At 38.4% G+C, this 21,461-nt stretch overlaps 1 protein-coding gene and 2 long non-coding RNA genes across 15 annotated transcripts in view; 1 reads left to right on the plus strand and 2 right to left on the minus strand.

Moving 5' to 3' along the window:
- The window catches only part of LOC122576376 (alpha-mannosidase 2), a 174,661-nt gene extending 159,565 nt beyond the window's left edge, over positions 1-15,096 (plus strand). For all 8 annotated transcript variants that reach the window (XM_043746566.1, XM_043746569.1, XM_043746570.1 and 5 more), the window contains 2 exons: positions 9,590-10,058; positions 10,221-15,096. In XM_043746566.1, the coding sequence (XP_043602501.1) occupies positions 9,590-10,058; positions 10,221-12,363 (2,612 nt within the window). In that variant the 3' untranslated portion in view covers positions 12,364-15,096. The remainder of the gene's footprint in view (positions 1-9,589; positions 10,059-10,220) is intronic.
- On the minus strand, positions 2,823-7,943 carry LOC122576383. Its single transcript, XR_006319749.1, has 5 exons — positions 7,684-7,943; positions 3,795-7,602; positions 3,661-3,737; positions 3,070-3,480; positions 2,823-2,978 (listed from the first exon to the last, which is right to left on the minus strand). It is a non-coding gene; the product is annotated as an uncharacterized LOC122576383 (long non-coding RNA).
- A 136-nt stretch (positions 15,097-15,232) lies between the features above and the next one.
- Positions 15,233-18,024, minus strand: LOC122576382. 6 transcript variants are annotated; one of them, XR_006319746.1, is made up of 5 exons: positions 17,918-18,024; positions 17,581-17,848; positions 17,051-17,170; positions 16,385-16,470; positions 15,233-16,148 (listed from the first exon to the last, which is right to left on the minus strand). It is a non-coding gene; the product is annotated as an uncharacterized LOC122576382 (long non-coding RNA). The 6 variants fall into 6 exon arrangements; XR_006319747.1 differs by having other exon boundaries at positions 16,385-17,170; positions 17,509-17,848; XR_006319745.1 differs by having other exon boundaries at positions 16,326-17,170; positions 17,509-17,848.
- Positions 18,025-21,461: the final 3,437 nt, after the last annotated feature.

The raw sequence follows: 21,461 nt of genomic DNA on the forward strand, positions 1-21,461 counted from the left end.
CTGCTGGTTTTTACAACCTCATGCGCGCGTCTAAATTATTTCTTCATCCAAATATACACTCTCAGCTTCTAAAGCATGCCTTTTGCAAACGGATCCCGTGGACCCCTTTTAATCAGATTACTTGTGTCGTCCTAACCATCCACCGAGGAGAACGGCTTATTACAATCGCTTCGAAACCTCCCCAAGCGTCTCGTAATTAGGTTTTCCCTCTTTCCCTCCAAGTATCGTCTCAGAAACAAGCGACTAGCCCTCTTTGAACATCTCGAATCGCGACTTTTGAACGTAAATGGCACCAGGTAGGGGCGGAATTACATTTGAAAAAAAACAAGGACGCCACTTAATTGCGTTTCGCGGGAGTAATCGTCGAGCTTTTCTTCCGGGACAAGTAAAGTGTCGCGTGGATTCCTTTGTTCCACGCCACGCGAAATGCGCTCGTTCCTTTGTCTCCCGTTTCTGCTCGAAAAACAACCTGACGTTTGTCGTGGTCGCTTTGAAACTTGACTGATCGGCAGAAATAAATAACTGATGCTTTATTTTAGTCCTTTTTGCAGCTTGAAGAAAGTTTCCCATTTGTGAGTCAATCCTCGATATTTTTAAGCTGACCGAGAAAATGTTTTCGATGCTGTAGTGTCGTTTGGATCCGTGAAAAAGTCGTTAAACGATCGATTTTTAGGTTATTTCATGTACCAATCTTTAAACGTTTATTGTGGTCATCTTAAATGAAGGTAAAGGGAGGTTAGGTGGTGAATCAAGTTGGTTCGTAGGTTAGGTGTATTTGAATTGTCATTTCAGGACTACGAAATTGTTGGAAATGAGGATCGAGATAGAAATGATCGGTTTGAGGTTAGGTTTTCACGGTAGGTGGCGCACATAGGCAAAATTATGCATCTCGCAACGACAAATCCAAGCGTCACGGATCGTAAACGGATAAGCGTAATTTACGATCACGAACGCGTCTAATTCCGATCGCACCTGTTCGATCAATAGAACGATTGATTTATCGAAGCCCACGTAAGGGGACAATAGCGCCGGCCAACGATAATAAACCACCCCATTGTTTAGCAGAGGAAATCGCGAGCTATAGCCGTCGTTGAGCGGCAAATTAATTATCCGTTTCAGATAACCAATTCCCTGACGGCAGTTTATCCCAATCAGGTCAAAGCTTTTACTTTGAAAAATAGTTCCGAAACTTTTAGATTCGAATCAGCTATAATTTATTACTTTCAGATACAGGCATAGGATTAGGTTATTAAATATTAGTAATAATTAGAATATTACAAGAAACTCGATATGCTTTTGCCGTGAAAGAACAGTATAAAGGTAAAAGAATTTCACAGAATTATTCGAACAGGAACCGAAGCGTACTAAGGTGGACGTTAACAGCTGAGATTAAAGCGACATGGAAGAGCTGAGTTGGTGGATTAAGCGAGCACTAAAATCCAGAATCCTCTAAAGTAACGGGAGATAAGGGATGGAGAAGAGGTATCGGCAATTGCAGAAATCGAGATAACCGCGATCCTGGCGTCGAACACGCAGGAAGCCCGATAATAACCGGAAGCGCACCGGCACGAGTCCATTACCGGTCTGTCCCGAAACGCCGAGCTCGTTTCGGTCGGTCCCTGAGAATTAGCAACAGCTAACGAGCCCCGTTATCTACGTAATCGATTCCATCGCAGAAGATTCGCATCTTGCGCTAGCTAATTTCCTCCCCTAGACCGAGATTATCCAAAAAGATTCAAATTTTCAGAAATAATTTTGCAAATCTAGGTCAAACAGAAATACGTTACTAGACTAGCTGCATTCAACCGTTGAGTATAAACCGAGTATTATTTATAGGTTAGGTTTGGGACAAGGTTTTAGCCATGACCAGACAAAACTAGGTTAAGTTAGATTAGACTCAGATGGATCATAGGCATGATACCATGTCCAGGTTGAGTTTGGCTTAGATCGATTTGGATTTGAGTTTGGATTATGATCTTAGGCACACCAGGATGCTATATATATAACCTAGGTTAAGTTTGAACTATGCTTAGGTTAGATTTAGGTTCGAATCTGATTTGGTTAAGATCGTGAACGAGATCAAGATGTTTGTTCTAGCTTAAGTTCGATCTGAATTAAACGTTAAACCTGAGTCAATTATTAATTAAATCTGATCTGGAATCATTTTTATATTTCATAACTTTGATCGTGAAATATCATCCAAATATTATTTTTAGGTTATGTTACGAATCTAAAATACAATGATAGATTTGATTTAACATGTCTAAAATGGTACTATATTTGATATAAAAATCGTCATCGTCGATCTCTATAAATAAATTCTTCGGCAAAACTGCCTATAAAAGGGAAAGTACTTTATTTCTCTTCTAAGACTACGTATACCTTCCTATAGCATTTCCTAAAGTCTGAAGAAGCTGGCGGTATCTTTGATTCTACTGAAATAAGAGCAGCAACAAGTGGCGCACGGTATTTATTATCCTTCCGTTTGCTCGCAGCTCTTCTGGCTGACTAATGCGACGCCTCGCTACTAGACGAGTCTGTCAGTGATAGAGGTCGACGTTCTATCGAACGGTACAAGTAGTCGCGGAACGTGTCGCGTCAGACGGCTGCCAGTAACGTTGGACGTTTTAAGGTCAGCCAACCTAGGAGGTGAAGGCTGAATTATTAAAACAGCAATGGGCGATTCTCCATCGTGCAAAATATATTCAAATTGAAAAGAACATTAATCTTACGAATTGTACTCGGCTGAAAGGTTCACTGAAAAATGAAATATACCTAGATGGCCTGTCAGTAATATCGAACATACCATCTATAGATTTAGCTCTGACTCACTTTGCTTGAAATCACATTTACTTATATTTCATTGCCCTTTTCTATATCATAATATGTGTTTTATCACTTTTATGTATTTGGTTGGTTAAAAACATTGTTCGAACAATTTTTTATCTGTTACCTATGCTTAAATTACAGTACAGACACTGCAAAAAAAAGAGGAAATTCATAAATTTCAAACCAAAAGATATCGATATTGTTATACAACGATAACTAAATTTTATATATTATTTATACCTCTTTGACCAATTCTTTTCTTGTTGGAAATATTCCCATCTTGAAATTTTTTGAAGAGAATGTTTAATTCGATTGAAAAATTTTTTATGGTAATTTCTTTCGTACGTGCGGATCGTTTCGGAGGAAATCAAGGCGTCGATTGGAAACCTAGAAGCAGTTTCGACGAGGAGCCTGCCCTTTAGCGATACTTGGCCTGGATGAACTTGGCAATTCCCTGGAATTAAAGCCCAAGCGTGCTCCAGAAACGTTCGAACGACGATTCGTTATCCCCGAAAGCGCACTCGGTTCATCCCCCTAACTTTTTCCAACTCGTTCGTCGGTCACTCGCCCTTCTCCTGTCCTTACTGAACTTCCGTGACGCTCGAACTTTTTCCCTCGTATCATTCTCCCCTTCTAATCAAGCTGGCTAACCTAAAAATTGATTTAACAATTTTTTAATCCTCATTTATTTTGACCAACCCAATATTTATATATGAAAATTAGTACATAAAAGTAATCGATTTTATTAAGGACAAAATATAAAATTATAGCAACGAATATTGAATTTTGCCAAAGCTTGGCGAAAAAAGGAAAATTGGCAAAAGATGTTACCAAAATTAATGCAAACATTGATGATTAGGATTGGACATTTGATCCCAAGGAATTGGCAGATTATAAATTTGAATACTCTGAAAAATATTTTCTGTAAACTTCTCTGCAAATTTATCCTTAGCAATGATTCATACCTTAGGAACTAGAGGAATTAAGAGCTTTTCAGAAATCATTGCTCGTTGCTATTTAAAAATCAATTTTGCAGCATCACAATGTTCTGCTATGGCTGTAACAGTCTACCTATGACATAGCTATAACAATCGTAGAAAATAAGAACTCGTAGATCCATTGGTGATCGAATTACGTGCTCAAACATCCTCAAACATCCTCAAACATCGTCAAAAAAAAGCAGAGATTTATTATTGCACGATAGTATAGTCAGTTCCAATTTAAATCACTGGATAGAACGTCTTTCCCATTGGAATTGTTAGGTTCATCCATGTCAGCCAACAGGATGGTTCCGATCGTGTAGCAGGGAACAGTCTACGCGCGCGATAACTCGTTTAATGCACACATGTCATGTCTAATGGGTTATAATCAGTGGAGTACCGGCTGAGTGTAGTTTAATGGTTTGTTCGCTCGCATTAGGCCACGGCACACCCTTTCATCCGAGTTCTCCTGCGTTCCCCTGCTCTTCAAACCTCCTTGTGCACACTTTCCCTTCCAATGGCTCCTCAGCAGGTCTGCCAGGGTCTCAGTTTTTGCCTCGTTTCCTCGATGCTTATTGTACTAAATAGCTTCGCTTCTGCATATGAAATTTCATTTAAGATGATTTAACATGAATATTAATTTATATTAGCCTACATAAGTATTGGATTACGGTTGAATTTACTATGCCTAACTATGAGGTTAAGTAAGTGGTCGTAGTGGGACAGTTCATAAAATTGCGGTTCCTGTAGTAGAAGCTCATCAATTTTCTTCTATCTAAGCTATCTAATAACAATGTTTTCACATAATAGAAGCTCACGTTCAATGAATTCTATTGAGATATGTATAAATTTATGTGCTAGACTAGGTTAGATGCGTAGCAGTAATACTTGTATGTGAATATCAGTATGTGGAAGTATGGGTGTGTGCGGTGTCTCGATGACAAATGAAGGTAAACTGTTCAGTCGGTTAACAGTCGGCTATGGAAGAAAGTGCTGAGACGCGTGCAAATGTGTATCGATGAATATCCTTGCAATCGCTTATCAAATGAATATATAATTATTCTAATATAAATTCAAAGTGTAGCTTTAGTGTTCCTATACCATTATTTCGGCTATTAAGATGCAAAATTCTCAACAAATTCAATCGACAAGGGCTCGGTTAATCAGGCGTGAACTGAATTCTCGTTCCAATAAACGCGGTTGAGATAGACGCAGCTCTAACACAGTGGTCTGGATATTAGATTTGGTTTGAAATATCACGTCCAATGGCGAAGTTAAACGTAAGCGAATTAACATATAACAAATTCCAACGAGATACATGCCATCCACGGGTAAAACGAATTTCTTGAAGAAACGCGTTAATTAATTTCATCAATCTTCTGACTCCTCTTATTTGCATGCTTTAATGGCTGAATGGGAAACTCGTCGTTCTTCGAATCCTGTTACGATCTCCGTGGATTTGTGGTCGGGGACGTTCCTTCGAAACGTCTGCAATAAACTGAAAACTCTGTGGAAGCAGCGAGGAACGCGCAATTTGCGGGCCAAGCCGGCTTCCTCGAATAATTGACGCAATTTCGACGCTACGACCGGCGGCCACCGATGACTCTGTGAATGCGGATCGTACGGACTAACGGACCGGTAACAATCCGCCAGTGGACGTTAATGTTTAAGCACGCTCGAACGATTTCGAGTAGCGCGCGTCTGAATCGAAAATACCGGCCCTAGCCCCAGGAATTGCTGGCGTCCTCGCGACATCGGGCATTAGGAAACTCGAATTAGTTTCGAGCCAGGAACGCTTAACCACCGTCACGATTATTCATTTAACTCGTCTGCCCACCCCCTACGAAACGGTCCACGACTCTGTCGAATTTATTTGCCTCTCTCGTTTTATTTTATTTCGCTTATTTAATTGAGAAATTGTTAGAATGCTTGCACCGACCAATTGGTAATTTCTCATTGAAATTTTAATAGATTTACGACAACGTATTTTTGTATTGAATAATAAACAATTGGCGACAAGAAATATAAAATGGAATACTAGACTTTCGAGTACAGTAGAATGTAAAGGAAAAAGGTTGGTTATAAATCTTGTTCAGTTATCGCACATTTGACTCTATTTTATGCTTCTGGTGAAAATATTTCGGTAGAAAATGGTTGAAACTCTTCTCAACATAAATTCGCTTCTAGTGGCGTATCAAGTTCCTTCATCAAAGTGGAGAAAGCCAGGAGCAAGATGAAATATAAACACTAACTGCTTCTGTTCCCAGTATTAATGTTTATGAAAGCTGTTGGAATGTCGTTCGTTCATAAAATATAAAACACAGTGCTAGAATGGCGATCTGTGTTTCTTTATCATTTTTTTTTTCTTTATATCTTGCTTTCGATCCATAGCTTCCAATAATTGAAACAAACAAGCTGTGTTGTCTGTCGAGAGCGGGGGATTCGTTCAATCTGTTACGGTTAACGAATAACCACGAACGAAAACTTTTACTAATTTTACATAACGTTGCTGGTCTTCTGTCGCAGAATCTCGAAAATGTCGACTTTCACCGCAACGAGTATAAATGTCGTGGAATTTATCTGCACAGGTTAGCAGAGCTAAATCGATCGATTAAAATATAGCGGATTCGAATAAAAAATTATGTCCAAGTGGTTAGAAACGCTAGTTGCTCCACTTAACTGGTGTTCCCTGGTTAATAAGTTAAATTTTCCCAATTCGCATTTTCGTGGAATGTTCGCCGTTCCAACGATAAAACTGAAACGGCGAAACGGAAGGTTGCCTTCCGTGCAGATAAACGAGACAGATACCTCGAGGACGTTCGGAGGAGAAACTAGGTCAATCCGGATGGAACATTTGGGTCAGCCAGTCGGAAGTCCCTAAGGGGTACACGATAAGGCATGCCTCAACGAATTTATATGCCGTAAATCGAACGCGTAAGATCACTCCAGGAATCGTAGCTCTTCGTTCATTGGTAGCTTAGCCCTGGTGGATGGTATTGGTTATTAATAAAATTAAATCTGATCCGGTCGGTGGTCGTTTTCATTAGCGGTCTTCCAATTGTTCCACGCCCGACGAAATGCACTTGGATTTGCACGCGTGACGCTCGCGGGCTGCCTATTGTTTCCGTGGGAATAGCGCAGAGCGAGCCCCGCAGCCACCATTTTCGATTACCATTTCTCTCTATTCCTATTAATCCGGTGTTTCAATCTTTTTCTTTGCTGAAACGCCAGGAAGTATTGTCTCCACGTTTTTATGAGAAATCCAAGTTACGTCGTCGTCGCATGGTTTGTGAAATTCCTGCAATGTATTACACTCTAATTAGAAAATCAGTACGCGTTCGTGTGATGGTGTTAATTTCGTCTATGATCTTTCTAGCTTTGTACAAATTAATGGCCAGGCATATCATCGTCCTACGTGGCTATTAGACAGAAGCTTTCCAACAACCATTATAATGTTAAAGAATCAGAATTAACACTTCCCACAAAATTCTTTCAATTCAGCATTTTGTCATCTGGGTCTACGTGACTAATTATTATCTTAGTGGCTGATGTTTGAAACATTGAAAAAATGACTCCACGATGTTGCTATTTCAATGTCTGATATTTCTATCTCCTCGTAGGATCCGTGTAACCTCTTCGAGTTTCGTAGAATTAGTACGAAATTAGTAATTTAGTAGTAGCAGTAATTGGGAAAAATATTGAGCGGATGGTTGGAGAATTTCAACTCAACGAGCCCCTTCGTTTTCCAATCCATTTTCAAGTCGTTTCGCAATCGCAGTGTCAAAAAGCAGAACTGGAAAATATAAATTGAGTGAAAAGGAAGATCGCAGATGAGATATTGCTGGAGCGCAATGTTGGTCGTTAATGAGCTAACCTAAATCCGCAAGAGCGTTGTACTTAGGCCAGGAAGAGCCCATAGAGAACAGGCTGCATCCACACGACAGCGTGCGTTAACACGCACGCTTAGCTGCACATCGTTGCATGCACAGCAAGTGCATCTGTTGGTTGTTGTTGTTGTTGCTGGGCTGTTCTGATGCTCGTCCATGCGCATAGGAGAATCCTGAATACGAATTTGGTTTCGCAGGAATTTCAGCGACGCTTCAGATGATTGCATTAGCCTGATAATTGGACCTGTCTCCGTTTGCCTCTTTCTCCTAAAACCGTATTAACTCAATTACGTACTGTTCTTGGAACGGTATTTCGAATTTAATTTATTCAACTTCGCATTTCTGGTTTCTTTTTACGTGAAACGAATTCTGTAATTTTCATACATAAACTTGGAAAAGTCAAAGTATCGTTTTATGACAAAAAAAAAAAAAAAAAAAAAAGGACAGTTTATCACGACAGTGCAAAAGCTCTGGCTAGTAGTTCATTTTCCACGTCAGAAGTCGCACACATCGCAGAGAATTCTATTCCATTGTACGCGAGCATTTCATTGGATTCGATCAACGATCGTTTATCGAGGGAAACTAGAAGCCCGTGTGAATTCGTTTTCCCTTCGAAAATACAAAGACCAAAGCGACGTCGGAATAAAATAAAGAAATACCTTGCTACACTGTACCGTGTTCCTTCTCTCCATCTGCAATGTATACATTTTTCTAAATCGTCTCTTTCCTCGATCAACTCACGTTTCCCCGTGAAATATAATACAATTTCTGACCTATGAAATTAATCACGAAACTTTACTCCGTCCATAAAACAATTTCTAATTAATTTTTATCAGGCGATCAGCGAGAATGAGGCTCGGCCATAAACGCAGTTTATGGAGTCAATAAACGTAGATAAGCAGTCGTAGACCTAAAGATAGTTGCTGTAATCGACGCTAGAGGCGCTGCGAACCATATGACACCATAAATTGTCGATCGAGAAACCGAAACGCAGTCTCTATCCTGTGGCAACGGATGTGGATTAACTCCCCCCTGTTGCACAGGGTCAAAGGGGGTTGTTTGGCCGGCGAGGAATGTTAGGAGGGTGAGAACTGATAAATAGGCTGCGATTACACCGTCCACTACGACCACGTATCGAAACGGGTCTCCGCCGTGAGAAATCGAGTCTAAATTATTGAATACCTCTGGTACAATGGCCAACCAAACCTGTTACCATCTTTTTCTATTTCGTTCTTCTTTTTTCCCAAATAGTCACACTGTTCCCTAAAAGCAACCATCCTTCTGATGGATGATTTATTTGATCGACTGGGATATCCTGGAAATGCGTTAGTGGATAGGATACAGATTAATTTCTGGACCCAACCGTTTCGAGAATAATCGATAAACCTAAACACGCACACGCACACACACACATATATCTTAGATGGAAAGCGGAAGCTTTTATAAGGAACTTGCATCGAATCATACCGCGCGGATTCTACTTGTTTCGCCTGAAAGCGCTCAAGAAGAAGCTCCTGTTCTCCCGTGGAGCATGAGCTTTTAAACGAGCCCCGGAGATATTTACACGGCGATAAGTGTCTCGTGATCGGCGGTACGAACGAACGGCATTCAAAAGACGTTCTTCGAATTTAACGACGCTGTTCGCATCGATCCTTTTGATTTGTACAAGATCTATGTCTATCTTAATGAGACCTGCAGAAGCCTCAAAAGATTCACCTAACCGTTCCCAGGACATTAAACGGCCGGATGGCTTGCCAGTACTCGGCATACCAGAAAAGCCGATTATTCCGCGACGTTGCTAACTATTGTGCAAACTGAAGCTCTTCATTTCCTATTCACAGCCTGCAGACTGGTGTTTTTTAATTGACCCGATTCATGTCTTTTTGATTCCAGGTCACCAGTGGCTGAAGACGAACCTGGACGTGATCCCAGAATCTGGTTGGTCTGTGGACCCTTTTGGTCATGGTGGTACTATACCATACTTCCTGAAAGCCTCTGGAGCTTCTGGTACAGTCATCCAGAGAATACACTATGCGTGGAAACAGTGGTTCGCCAAGGAACAGTACGGTGACTTCATCTGGATACAGCCCTGGGATCAAACCGGCAAGGCTGATATGTTGACTCATAATCAACCGTTCGATATCTACAACATCAAGCATTCCTGTGGTCCACATCCTCATGTGTGTCTGAACTTCGACTTTAGGAAAATTCGTGGAGAGTATACTGAGTATTCAGTCAGGGCGGTGGAGATTACGCCTAACAATGTGAAACAGATGGCTGAGCTACTTCTGGAACAGTATTCTAGGACCGGGTCACTGTTCACGCATAACGTGGTGTTGATGCCGCTTGGGGATGATTTTAGGTGAGGGTCAATTCGAATTTTGTGATAGAAATAATTAGAGAATTAAATAGATAATTATCACTTTTGAAGCTGTGTACTCATATTGCAATCCGATTTTCTTGAAAATGTGAAATACTATACTGCATGAAGTATTTACTAGCTCTATATTCTACTCCATTTCAGATACGACCATGCTATCGAGTGGGACCAACAGTACACCAACTATAAAATCCTAATGGACTACATTAACAGTAGAAAAGAAGAGTACAATGCAGAAATAGTGTTCGGTACACCTAAAGACTACTTCCGTGAAATAAGAAAACGAATCGAGGAGTTCCCAACATTGAAGGGCGACTTCTTCGTATACTCCGACATCTTCAGCGAGGGCAGACCAGCCTATTGGAGCGGCTACTTCACTACGAGGCCGTATATGAAAATTTTGGACCGTGAGTTGGAAGCTAATCTCCGATCAGCTGAGATCCTCTACACCATAGCTCTAAACGTGGCCAAACAATCTGGCAAAGACTTCATGCTGTATGAGACTTACTTCGAGAAACTGGTGAAGGCTAGGAGAAATTTAGGTCTCTTCCAACATCACGATGCCATCACTGGCACCTCCAAGTCTTTCGTCATGAAGGACTATGCTCTAAAACTGTTCGAATCTATTTCAGACACGACCAGTCTCCAGAGCTTTGCCATTCAGTCTCTGGCTGGAAGCGCCAGCAAGCCTAATTCTGTGTATGTTCTGGCTGAGTCGGATAGAGACAGCTACGAAAAGCTACCAAAAAAGATACCCATTGGTATCAATGGTCAGGAAACTAAGAAGATAGTCCTATTCAACCCTCTGGCTCAGCCCAGGCAGGAGGTGATCAGTCTCAAAGTCACTTCCTACAAAATTAGGGTTCTGGATACACAGAAGAACCCTATTCCGTACCAGATAGCTCCTGTGATGAACGCCACGAGCATCACCCACGATGTTTACGTTTTGTTATTTGTGGTTGAACTGAAACCTTTGTCCATAGCCACGTATCATCTTCAGCAGGTAGATAAGGTGCCCATGGAGGCTATTTCCACGGTGTATTGCAGTAGATGTGGCAAGGACAACGTATTTCCTATCAAACCCATGCAAGTAGGCGACGTTCAGTTGGAGAACCAAAGGATGAAACTGCTGTTCGATGGTCAGACCGGATTCCTGAAGAGGGTGACCAAAAAAGCGACTGGTAAGATCATGCAATGCGCCATTCAGTTCGCTGCCTATCCGTCTGCGCAGTTCCACAGTGGGGCCTATTTGTTCATGCCTGATCCTAATCTTCGAGACATCGATAAGGACGTTCTTGAAGCGTACACACCTCATCAAAAGATCTACATCGTTAGTGGAAGCCTGAGTTCGAGGCTGACAGTCGAGTATGGAAAGTTGTTGAGCCACCACGTGGCCATTTATCACAGAGACGACGGATTAGGCGAGGCTATCTATATGAGAAATATTGTGGACTTTGAGACTCCGCCAAAGAACCGTGAAACAGAAATGTTCATGCGTCTACAAACTGATATCCTGAATGGTGACCCTCCAGAGTTTTATACAGACCTAAACGGTCACCAGATGATCAAAAGGACGAAGATAGAGAGAATTGGCATCGAAGGTAACTACTTTCCCATCACCACTATGGCCTACATAGAAGACACCAATCATAGACTTACTCTGTTGGTGAATCACTGCCAAGGAGCAGCCAGTTATCAGCCAGGTTGGCTAGAAGTGATGTTAGACAGGAGAACGCTATACGATGACTCCAGAGGAATGGGTGAAGGTCTTCTGGACAATCGTAGAACTGTCATTAAGCACTGGCTACTGCTAGAAGACATCACCGGGGAAAAGGACAAGTACTCCAAGCCTTCCCTCTTCGCCAATCATCTAAGCAATGCTCTCAACTATCCTGTAAACATTTTCGTAGTGGATGGTACAGAAGGTGACATAGCAATGGCGCCAGAGGTTAGGCTACTAAGTCAAAGTTTCCCCTGTGATCTGCATCTGTTAAATTTGAGGACCAATCACGATCAAAAGCTGCCACACTTCCCTGTGAATAGTGCCCTGATGGTGCTCCATAGACAAGGTTACAGTTGCTCTGTGGGAGTGGACGTGGCCATGAAGCACTGTCCACTGACTGAGAAAATTGGTCAAGGAACTTCGTTCTTCAAACTAGCGAATCTTAATGTGACCAAGACTTCGCTAACCGGCACCAAGACGAAGCATAGGCTAAAGGACGGTCTCCAGGGGGTGAGCCTACAGCCCATGGAGGTGGAAACGTTCAACGTAAACTTCGTCCAATGATCGTAAGCCCAGCAGAAGCGTTTGCCTGCCTTCTCAACAGGACACTGCCCTGGCAGATGCTACCTCTTCGGGTCTTCGTGCAATCCACTGGAATCAGAGAGGGGAATTGCCCTACAGATGGCGCTGGGACCGTGTTCTTCTTGCCCCATTTGTTACCTTGTATTCCATGGTCAATTCAGTGTACATACTTAGACGCCACGGTGATGTTGACTGTGTCAGCATCAGTGTACATACACACACCAGGCCATCACACTGTGCTCCATTCTCTACCTTTTAGTTGAGTTTCTAATTAGGCAGGCAGGGACAGGAAGAGAGAGTCCACATAAGAAGAGAAATTATACATGCTCGCTGTGTCCTCTGACTTCACGTTAGATTCACAAGGTTTCCTATGCTCCTCAAATCATCTTACACAACTGTAGGAATATGTAGGAGTCAGAAATCATTTCTGAAGCCCGGTCTCCGTCGCTAAAACCATTGTTTCTACACCAGTCAATTTTTACTCCCAGATACTTTAAAGGGACTACCGGGCGAGGCCTGGCTTCAGAAGCATGCCAAAACAAACTGACGACACAATCAAACGATCAAAGTGCATTACAGACCAGTAATCTGTACAAAGGTAGAGATTCAGCTCGCGCGAGGCGCATGGGAATAGTGTGGATTATGGTGAACAGGGTGCTCCACTTAGCTTATGCGTTTGAATAACTTTATGACTGAGATTATTCTTGAGAATGGATAGTTCGTTGATGGAAATTAATCAAAAAAGATTCTTAGATTTTCAATTTCATAATTGATCAGCTCCGTAAAAGAGACCCAGATGACAAAACGGTGAATTGAAACAATTTTGTGGGAAGTGTTAATTCTGATTCTTTAACAATATAATGGTTGTTGGAAAGCTTCTTTTTAATTTTTTTTAAATATACAAAATAAGGAAAAGTTTACAAATGAACTAATATAAATTCTTATAAATCTTCTAAATATTCTAAGTTCCTCTAAGAACTAGAAGGTTACTTCGCTTAGGACAATAAAGTTTGCCCCATAGAAACAGATGATTTGTAGAATACACGTCAAATGTTTTGGCTAAATGGACTCACCGTGTGAAATACTATAAATAATATATTATATTGTACATATCAAAACTGGACTTAACCTTAGACCGTATATTGTGATAGCGTGAGATATATAATGTAAATGGTATACACCTATTTTCATATGCAAAACGTTAAACGATAAGACTCTCTCTTCCTTCTCCAGACAGAGTGATGAAAGAAAATGAAATCAATCGCCAGAGACCACTGGTGACTTCCAACGCTCTTCCAAATCTAGCGGGGACACGATTTAGTTGAGCCTGAAGGCTGGAAAGTACCTATTTTTTACTTTTGCTAAGCGAATCCGGCTGGAGAGACGAAAAGGTTCGATCAGGCGTCCGCTGTACGACAGACTCGTGTAAATATTAGACTAATTAGCAAGAGAGGAAGCGTCGTACGGGTTCCACGCGAATTTTTACAACCAAACCCTTCATTGAAGTACGCTTCTTGGTCAGAGAAGAGGTTAGGTTTCAATTTCTCGTGACCAGCTTATTTCAACAACTCATCGAGCCTAGAGTGGCTTATATAAACATTTGTTATACGATTGTTAAGGTGTATTTAATTTTATCTGTTGAATATTTGTCATTTTTACAAATTTTATCAATGACTTTTTCTTGAAATTAGGGGTATCTAAATAAAATATCAGGAAAAAATATTCAAAATAAATTTTTCAATTTATATATATTACATTGTTTAATTAGTTATTATTTTATTCGTAAGTTTTGGAGAAGATATATGCTAGGAAAAATTTCACTGACGATTCTGCTACTGGAAATTTTATTCCACTGCTAGTAATATTTTGCAAGGGGACTCCAACGCAGATGATACATTCGTGCGCATCTGTAATTAAGCTCAGGTTGTTGACCTCCTAGTTTTCTAATCCAAGTACTCGGTGAATTTTATGATATAAACAAGTAAATCGTTGGTGATGTGATTAATAGCATGTCCTGTTAATGGAGAAACTATAGGGACAGAGATAAAAAAAATACGCTCTAGTTCTTTTTAACTTTAATTCTATTCGTTATTTTTATTGATTTAACTATGCTTTACGCTAAGAAAATATAAATTAGTGTCTAATATTTTGTAACCAGAGAAATTGAAGTACAATTATTTTTAAGATTTTTGAAGTACAAGTAGTAGAAAATCTATAATCTGAAAAATCTCATATGTAAGACACTAGTACCAATCTTCGAAGCAGAAAACACTAGTTACTGGCGAAGGGACAACCTGTCTCCAAGTGAGCCAACTGAAGAAAGTAAAATATTAAGATTGTTGTTGAGCACGTCACCACTAAGAGATTCGCGTTGGAACACCGGAGAATTAGATTTAAAAAAAAAATAACGATCGCCGGAGATCCGTGACTGTCCTTGTAACGATATTGTAACATACTACGTGTTTGTGCTGTCTCTAGAGAAGAAAGATCTATATTAAAGATGGTATATGTATACATACGTGTACGTGTGCACACGGCATGCACGTGTGTAGTACACATATATAGAGATATATTTGCAAATCGCTGGGACCACTCGCAAGAATAGCTGCTTGCGAGCTGTCCAGCTGGATGAGGACAATTACACACCACGATATTCCTTATGTTATGATGTAATATTATATTTATTGAATAAAGATAGTAACTGACGTATTTTAATTAAGAGCGTCGAGATGGATTCTTCCTATCTTCTCCTGCATCTATATTATATTTGAAATATAATCACTCATCACTTCATTTTATTATATTCATTATATTACACTTTAATGACTCTATTGTTGCTACGGCTTATCGTTTGTTTATATGTACTGCTAAGTTTAACGCAGACTTCAACATTCTTTCAATATCAGGATACATAATCATAAATAAGATTCTAAATTTAGCTAGACACAAAACCAGAAGAATCTAGACGAAAGAATCATCATAAGATTACGTATCAAGGAAGTACACGTCTAAAGATTTCATTTATGAAATACTGTGTTCAGATTTATTATACCAAGTAGTACTGATCTTTGACCATAAGCAATATTCCAAGTTGAACTAGACAAAAGGTTGAACCAAAATCGGGAGATTTTATTTACAAGATATTGCATCCCCACAAATGAAGCATAAATCTCTTATAGCAAGTAGAACTGATCCTTGGTAATAAGACATTAAATTTAAACTAGACAGAAGGTAGGCCCAGGAGAATCTAAGAACAATAAATCCGTACTAAGGAACCTCATATCTTAGGAGGATTTTATTTATGAAATATTATGTGCTCAGATGAAGCACAGACTTGTTATATCAATTTAACTTCTTGAAGTATTTCAGTGGCGCTCATTCCCAGCGAGAAGACAAAGATATGCTTTGAAGTAACATCATCTGAGTGGTAAATTTGTAGGCAACGTATGATAGTAAATCAATGAAGCGACGCCTCGTCGTCGACTATCTAGGCTAAGCTTTAATCGATACGATTCCTTGACATAATTCTCATTAATGAGAGTACGAGATACCAGCTGATGCGGTGATAAACGCTACAATGCCAATTTCTTATCCGCCGTGATTCGTGAGACGTTGAGAACGCGGTTAAAGGGTCATCAGCATGAAATAGAATATTCATTTGCACTTCTCCTAAGAAGCTTAGAAGACCACCTTAATTCCAGGAACTTCAGAACGCTATTTAGAAGACCTGAGCTTAGCCACAGGGACTCTCCAATTTAAGATAATATCTGCAAAGAAATTGGACAAAAATAATTATCTTCATATTTTATTTATACACTAGATAGGCTGTTGTTATAGATTTATTATAGATTTATCATATTATTAAATGGATAGACTAAGTATGCTGTTAAATATAACATTTAATATAAGACAGTTGTAACAAAATCTCAAAGAATGATACTTACCTCAATGATAACAGTGATTTAATTTTCGGGTTTTTTTTTTGATAATTTGAGATAAATACCTGTTAAAATCTTCAGAATGTATCAATGTGCCATATATTTTGGTAACAAAGAAAGGCAACTTTGAAGTGAAGAAATTCTCCCTACACTGAAAGAATAATAGGTTTCAGTTCCATGTTATTTACTCAACAAGTAAGTAGTAGTAGACAGTATTCTGACTATCCAAATCTGAATTAGATGTAATAAATGAAGAAAAAATAGATAGCAAGAAATTAGAGTGGAAGAAATTATCTTCATCTCAGTCCATTCAAATTCACTGAAGAAGAAATGAATAAATAGGAAGAAATTAGAGTGGAAGAAATTATCTTCTTTGTGCTATTCTATTCAAATCCACGTTTAGATGGCAGTCTTGAAATGTAGAGAAGTTTACGGATATATTTAAACAGTGGCTGCAGATAGCTTAAACTTCATTTGAACGTGAGAATGGCTTGCAATGACTGAGATAAGTCTCGAAGGGAGGAGAAAACTAATACGTAAACGACAGTCGCGGAGCTCGACCACTCGAAGAACTAACAACGTATTTCCGTCATTAATTAAGGATGTCAGGGGGATATTCAGTACCGTGAAAAGGCCGCGGAGAGAAAAATAAGTGGACGTTACGAGTGTCAGCTCCACGGTTGTGTTTAACGAAGCTCCAGATGGAAACTCCAGTAAAAAGGAAATCGAACCGATTGTAATTAAAAGTTGTATAACGAGAAGGGTCGTCTCTTAGCTCTTCCCAGCCTCGAATTTTCTTCGTTGCCTGCTCAAGATACCTCCAAAACCCTCCGATAATTATATTTTTCATGCTAAATGTACAAGAAATATTTATATGTAAAATATTTTTTAAATAATTTTGTGAGTTTAATCAACAATTGGAATTTTTAGAATTTCGTACTGTTCCTTTAATATCTTTAAATTTAGATTTTTATGATGAACGGGCTCAAAAGAAAAGGGCAAAATATGTTCGAAATATTTTAATTTCGTGCGTTTAACCAATTTTTGGATATTTAGAATTTTCATATTTTTCCTTCAGTTTTGTAACATTTCTATCGAAACGAATCCCAAATCAGATATGTACAAAAATATGTTTTAAATATTCTAATCTTGTTGATTTAACTAAAATTGAACATTTGTAATAAACTACTAGTGAAATAGATGGAGTAAATGTGGTCCATGAAGTGTTGTTCTTTGAGTGACTACTGTACGGGGAAAAAACCTGTCTGAATGCAGGAATGCGCTTCATTTGAGCGCATTTGCGTGGTTGGCCTAGTTCTCGGCTCTTTGTACAGATATTACATTCAAGTTTCACGAGCTACACGAAAATAAGTTGTTGTCTCGGTCACAAGCAGCATTGTTAAAGCCCAACCAATGAACCACTCGATGGTCTGGCCGTCATGAAATATTCCATTTTCCTTCTTTCAGTCTGTATCAATGACGACATTGCTGAACTATTATTTTAAGCTGTTTCAAAGTACCTGCAAACTCTACTAGAACTTCACACTTTAACATCAGTCCATCCTAATCTATTTCTCACTCGTAAACTTTGTACTTACTAAATATAGCACAATTTCGTCATTTTATTTGGGCTCCATTTGTCACAAAAACTTAAATTTGAGAAAGTCAAAGGAAACGGTTAAACATTTCATCATCTAACTATTTTCACTCATAGAACAAAGCGATACCACTATAATAATTATCCAGTAGCAAATAAAAATGTCCCTAGAAAATACTAGAAATTGTATCGCCAGATAAAAGGTTGCGATAGAGCGTCCATCTTCTATCAAATTAAGGACACTGCGGGCTAAACTTATTTTCAGGAAGACAAGGCGTCTGAAATTCCCATTTCTGTTTTGGGGCTATCAAACTAGAGGCAAACTCCGGCACAAGCTTTTTCCCAAGCTCGACAATGGCCCAGTGAAATAAAGACACGAAGGGCTTTAATAACAGAGACCAGCCAGGGGAGGCAGACAAATAGCCGGCTTTTCCTTTGTGTCGTGAAAAAGGCGTCCAACCTCTCTATCCCTCTCTGTTGGTCTCGAAAGATGCCAGAAATTTCGTGTCCAGGCCCCGAAATGCGTCGTTAATTTGTATGGAAATACAAGGCGGATTATAAACCACAGGCTGGCTTCCTTAGGATATCGTCATGGGGCAAATTATTCTGCGGAGAGCCGGTGGATTATGACAAAAATCATTTTTTAAGGGTCGCTTCAGCGATATTGCCTCGCGTGTCGTACAGGGTGTTCCAGTAATCATGGTACATTCGGTAAAGCAGCAGTTCTACGTGACAAAACAAATTTAAAATGTAAAATAAAGTTTTCTCGTCCAAAGCCACGTTTTCATCCACTTGAAAACTGAGCGCCCTATGAAAAACTTTTATTCTAACTATCTTTATACGTAGAACAAGCTCCTGTCGATTATTTAGCTCTCTCCAGTTCAGAATTGGCCAGGTTTAAGTATATTTGACAAATTTTCAAATTTCATTTTCTTGGAAATAGAGCGTCTCATGGAAAAGTGTTATTCTACATTTTCGACTTATTTCCATACGTAAAATAACCTGTTGTCAATTATTTATTTTTATTCTATATTATCGACTTATTGTTTCACGCAGAATTTCCGCCTCAACGTTTGCGCTATGATTATGGAGCACCCTGTACAGGTGCACGCTGCTGGAACGTTCTTTAATGAAACGTAAAACCGAGGCTTTAAGGTAGACGTTCTTATTAGATAAGACACGATCCCTTTACCTTTAAGCGCTTAAATTTAAGGTTCCACGGCGTTGGATACTACAAAATTCGCTTTAAACTAATTGCTAACCTACATGCTCTGGGAAAAATTATTTCCCTGTTTTTATCTCGGAATGATTTCTAAAGAGATTATAAATTTTTCTTGACCTGTTTACCAGAAGTTTGTTTCCTGTTCCTAGCCAGAAGCAAGCTTGATCAGCGAAACGAATTCGAAGGAACAGATAAACTTTGATCGAGTTGCATTCAAGAGCTGATTCGATAATTTGGAAAGCGAGGGATACAGAAGTGCTTTGTTGAGAGTGAACTTGAAGTAGGACTCAAAATGAAATATGCCTTCTATCTTTCAATTTAAAGCTAAAGAAATATATTACTTTGAAATGAAATATGGTATTGCTTATCAAAAATGAAAATAACTATTATTAGCAAATATACATTTAGCAAACTGTCGGTAAGGAAAGACAGAAACTGTTACCGATAATCGACAATCGATAAAAATGCGCTAGAAATATTGGTAAAGTAGGTTACTAAATCGATCGATGATATATGTATCAACCGAGATCAAATCATTGAGGAAATTTATAAAAGAAAATATACTATCGCTGCCATCTCTTCATCTTTTATGGTACTTGAGCGTAGAAGAATTTAGAATACAGTAAAACTATAACTTAGATAATCTTTATGATTACTTGTATTCAGCTTTGTAATAAAACGAAAAAGTAACTTAAAAGATGTTCGTTGATTTACAAAAGACAATTAATATAACATTTTATTAGAATAATGAAATTTAATTTAGATGTTAAATTAATCAATAATAAGCAGTAAGTGAAATGCTATTTGATAATGATATAATTTCGAACTTTGTAAGAAAGATCAGAAGTACCTAATATATTTGAAAATATAAAATTAGATACGCTCTAATTAATCACTCGACTAATACTTACTTTACGATTATGTTCTTCCAAGTCTCTTTGTAGAAATTGCTGTATCACGTTATTAAAAATCCGAAACACATGTTATAGCTTCTAATTGATTCCTGACATTTGAATGCCTCACCCTAAATGTGTTAATACCTCACTGTGTTAAGTGGCGTTCTCTACCGGTCGATGTTGTAAAATAAAGTTATATCATAAACGAGGCATAATACACTTAGCACTCAATGTTCTTTCTGTTCATGTCATTTTGCGAGGGAAACGATACGCAAAAAGTGAAAGAAAAATTATTCTATCGTGAATTGTGATGGACGTTTGAATTTTAATTTGGAAGTAATTACAAATCTTGTTAAATATATAGCTAAGTGATTAATTAATTAAGTATATAGCTTAGCCTAGTCTTGTTAAGTATATAGCTTTTCCAATTTTGACTATTTAATTTTATTCTTTTAGTTAAAAGTTTTATTAAATCACTAATATAAGAAATCGATCAACGAAAATTAAGAATATTTTACCATTTTATTGAAAAAGGATCGAATTTCCATTTAATTTCATTTGATTCATTGAATGCTCAAAATTTACCAAAACAGATTCATTTAAATTAAGTTCCAATAAATGTATTTAAACATGTTTGGATAAACGAAAGTAAAAGTTCTGAAAATGACCAAAATATAACTAATCTTTTTCGTAAATTTTGAACACTAAGTGGATTAAATTGTAAAGGTAGAATTTAGAAAATATTTTATTATCTTTCAAAGTGATAATTTCAAATAATTTTCAAAGTGATTCGGTACTTGAAAACTCTTTCAAGAATTGAAATAAGTTCAGAATTCTTAATTTGATGCATTCACTTATATCTGAGATGATTCAAATTTTTGCGCCCTTGCAAACTAAGCAATCCTCCAATCACTTCAAAGCATTTAACTGCTTTCAGTCGTTATACGACCGCGCACGCGAGAGTTTCGTGTTGAGTATGATAAAATTCGTGTGATTTTTCGTAAAAAGTTAAAAAATATACGTGATTGAGAAGTAGTGATTTGTAGAAAGTGTTGACGCTATGGAGAAGTCTTGGACTCTGAAGAAAGTAAAAGGCATAGCTTGGATGGAATTGCCGCCATAAAGACCATCATTGCGCAGTATGAATATGTCAAGAATTACATGTGAATACGATGGTAAGTACCTTACAATTTTCTTGATTATTTATAATTAAATGTTCGTGTCGATCATTTACGAATGTAATTCCGAAGATAAAAGATTATTTCAATGCATACATATTATGGAAAATATTGAGGTAACATAAGTATACAATTTAAGGTTAGACAATTCATATTGCATAGTATTGTGAGGCGCGAAAATTTTATTTGAATTGAATGAATAAAACTATATGATTATTTGTGGATTATAATATAAATTGATAAACATAT

Source organism: Bombus pyrosoma, linkage group LG16 (assembly GCF_014825855.1).
Source record: "Bombus pyrosoma isolate SC7728 linkage group LG16, ASM1482585v1, whole genome shotgun sequence".
In the NCBI taxonomy this organism is placed as follows: domain Eukaryota; kingdom Metazoa; phylum Arthropoda; class Insecta; order Hymenoptera; family Apidae; genus Bombus; species Bombus pyrosoma.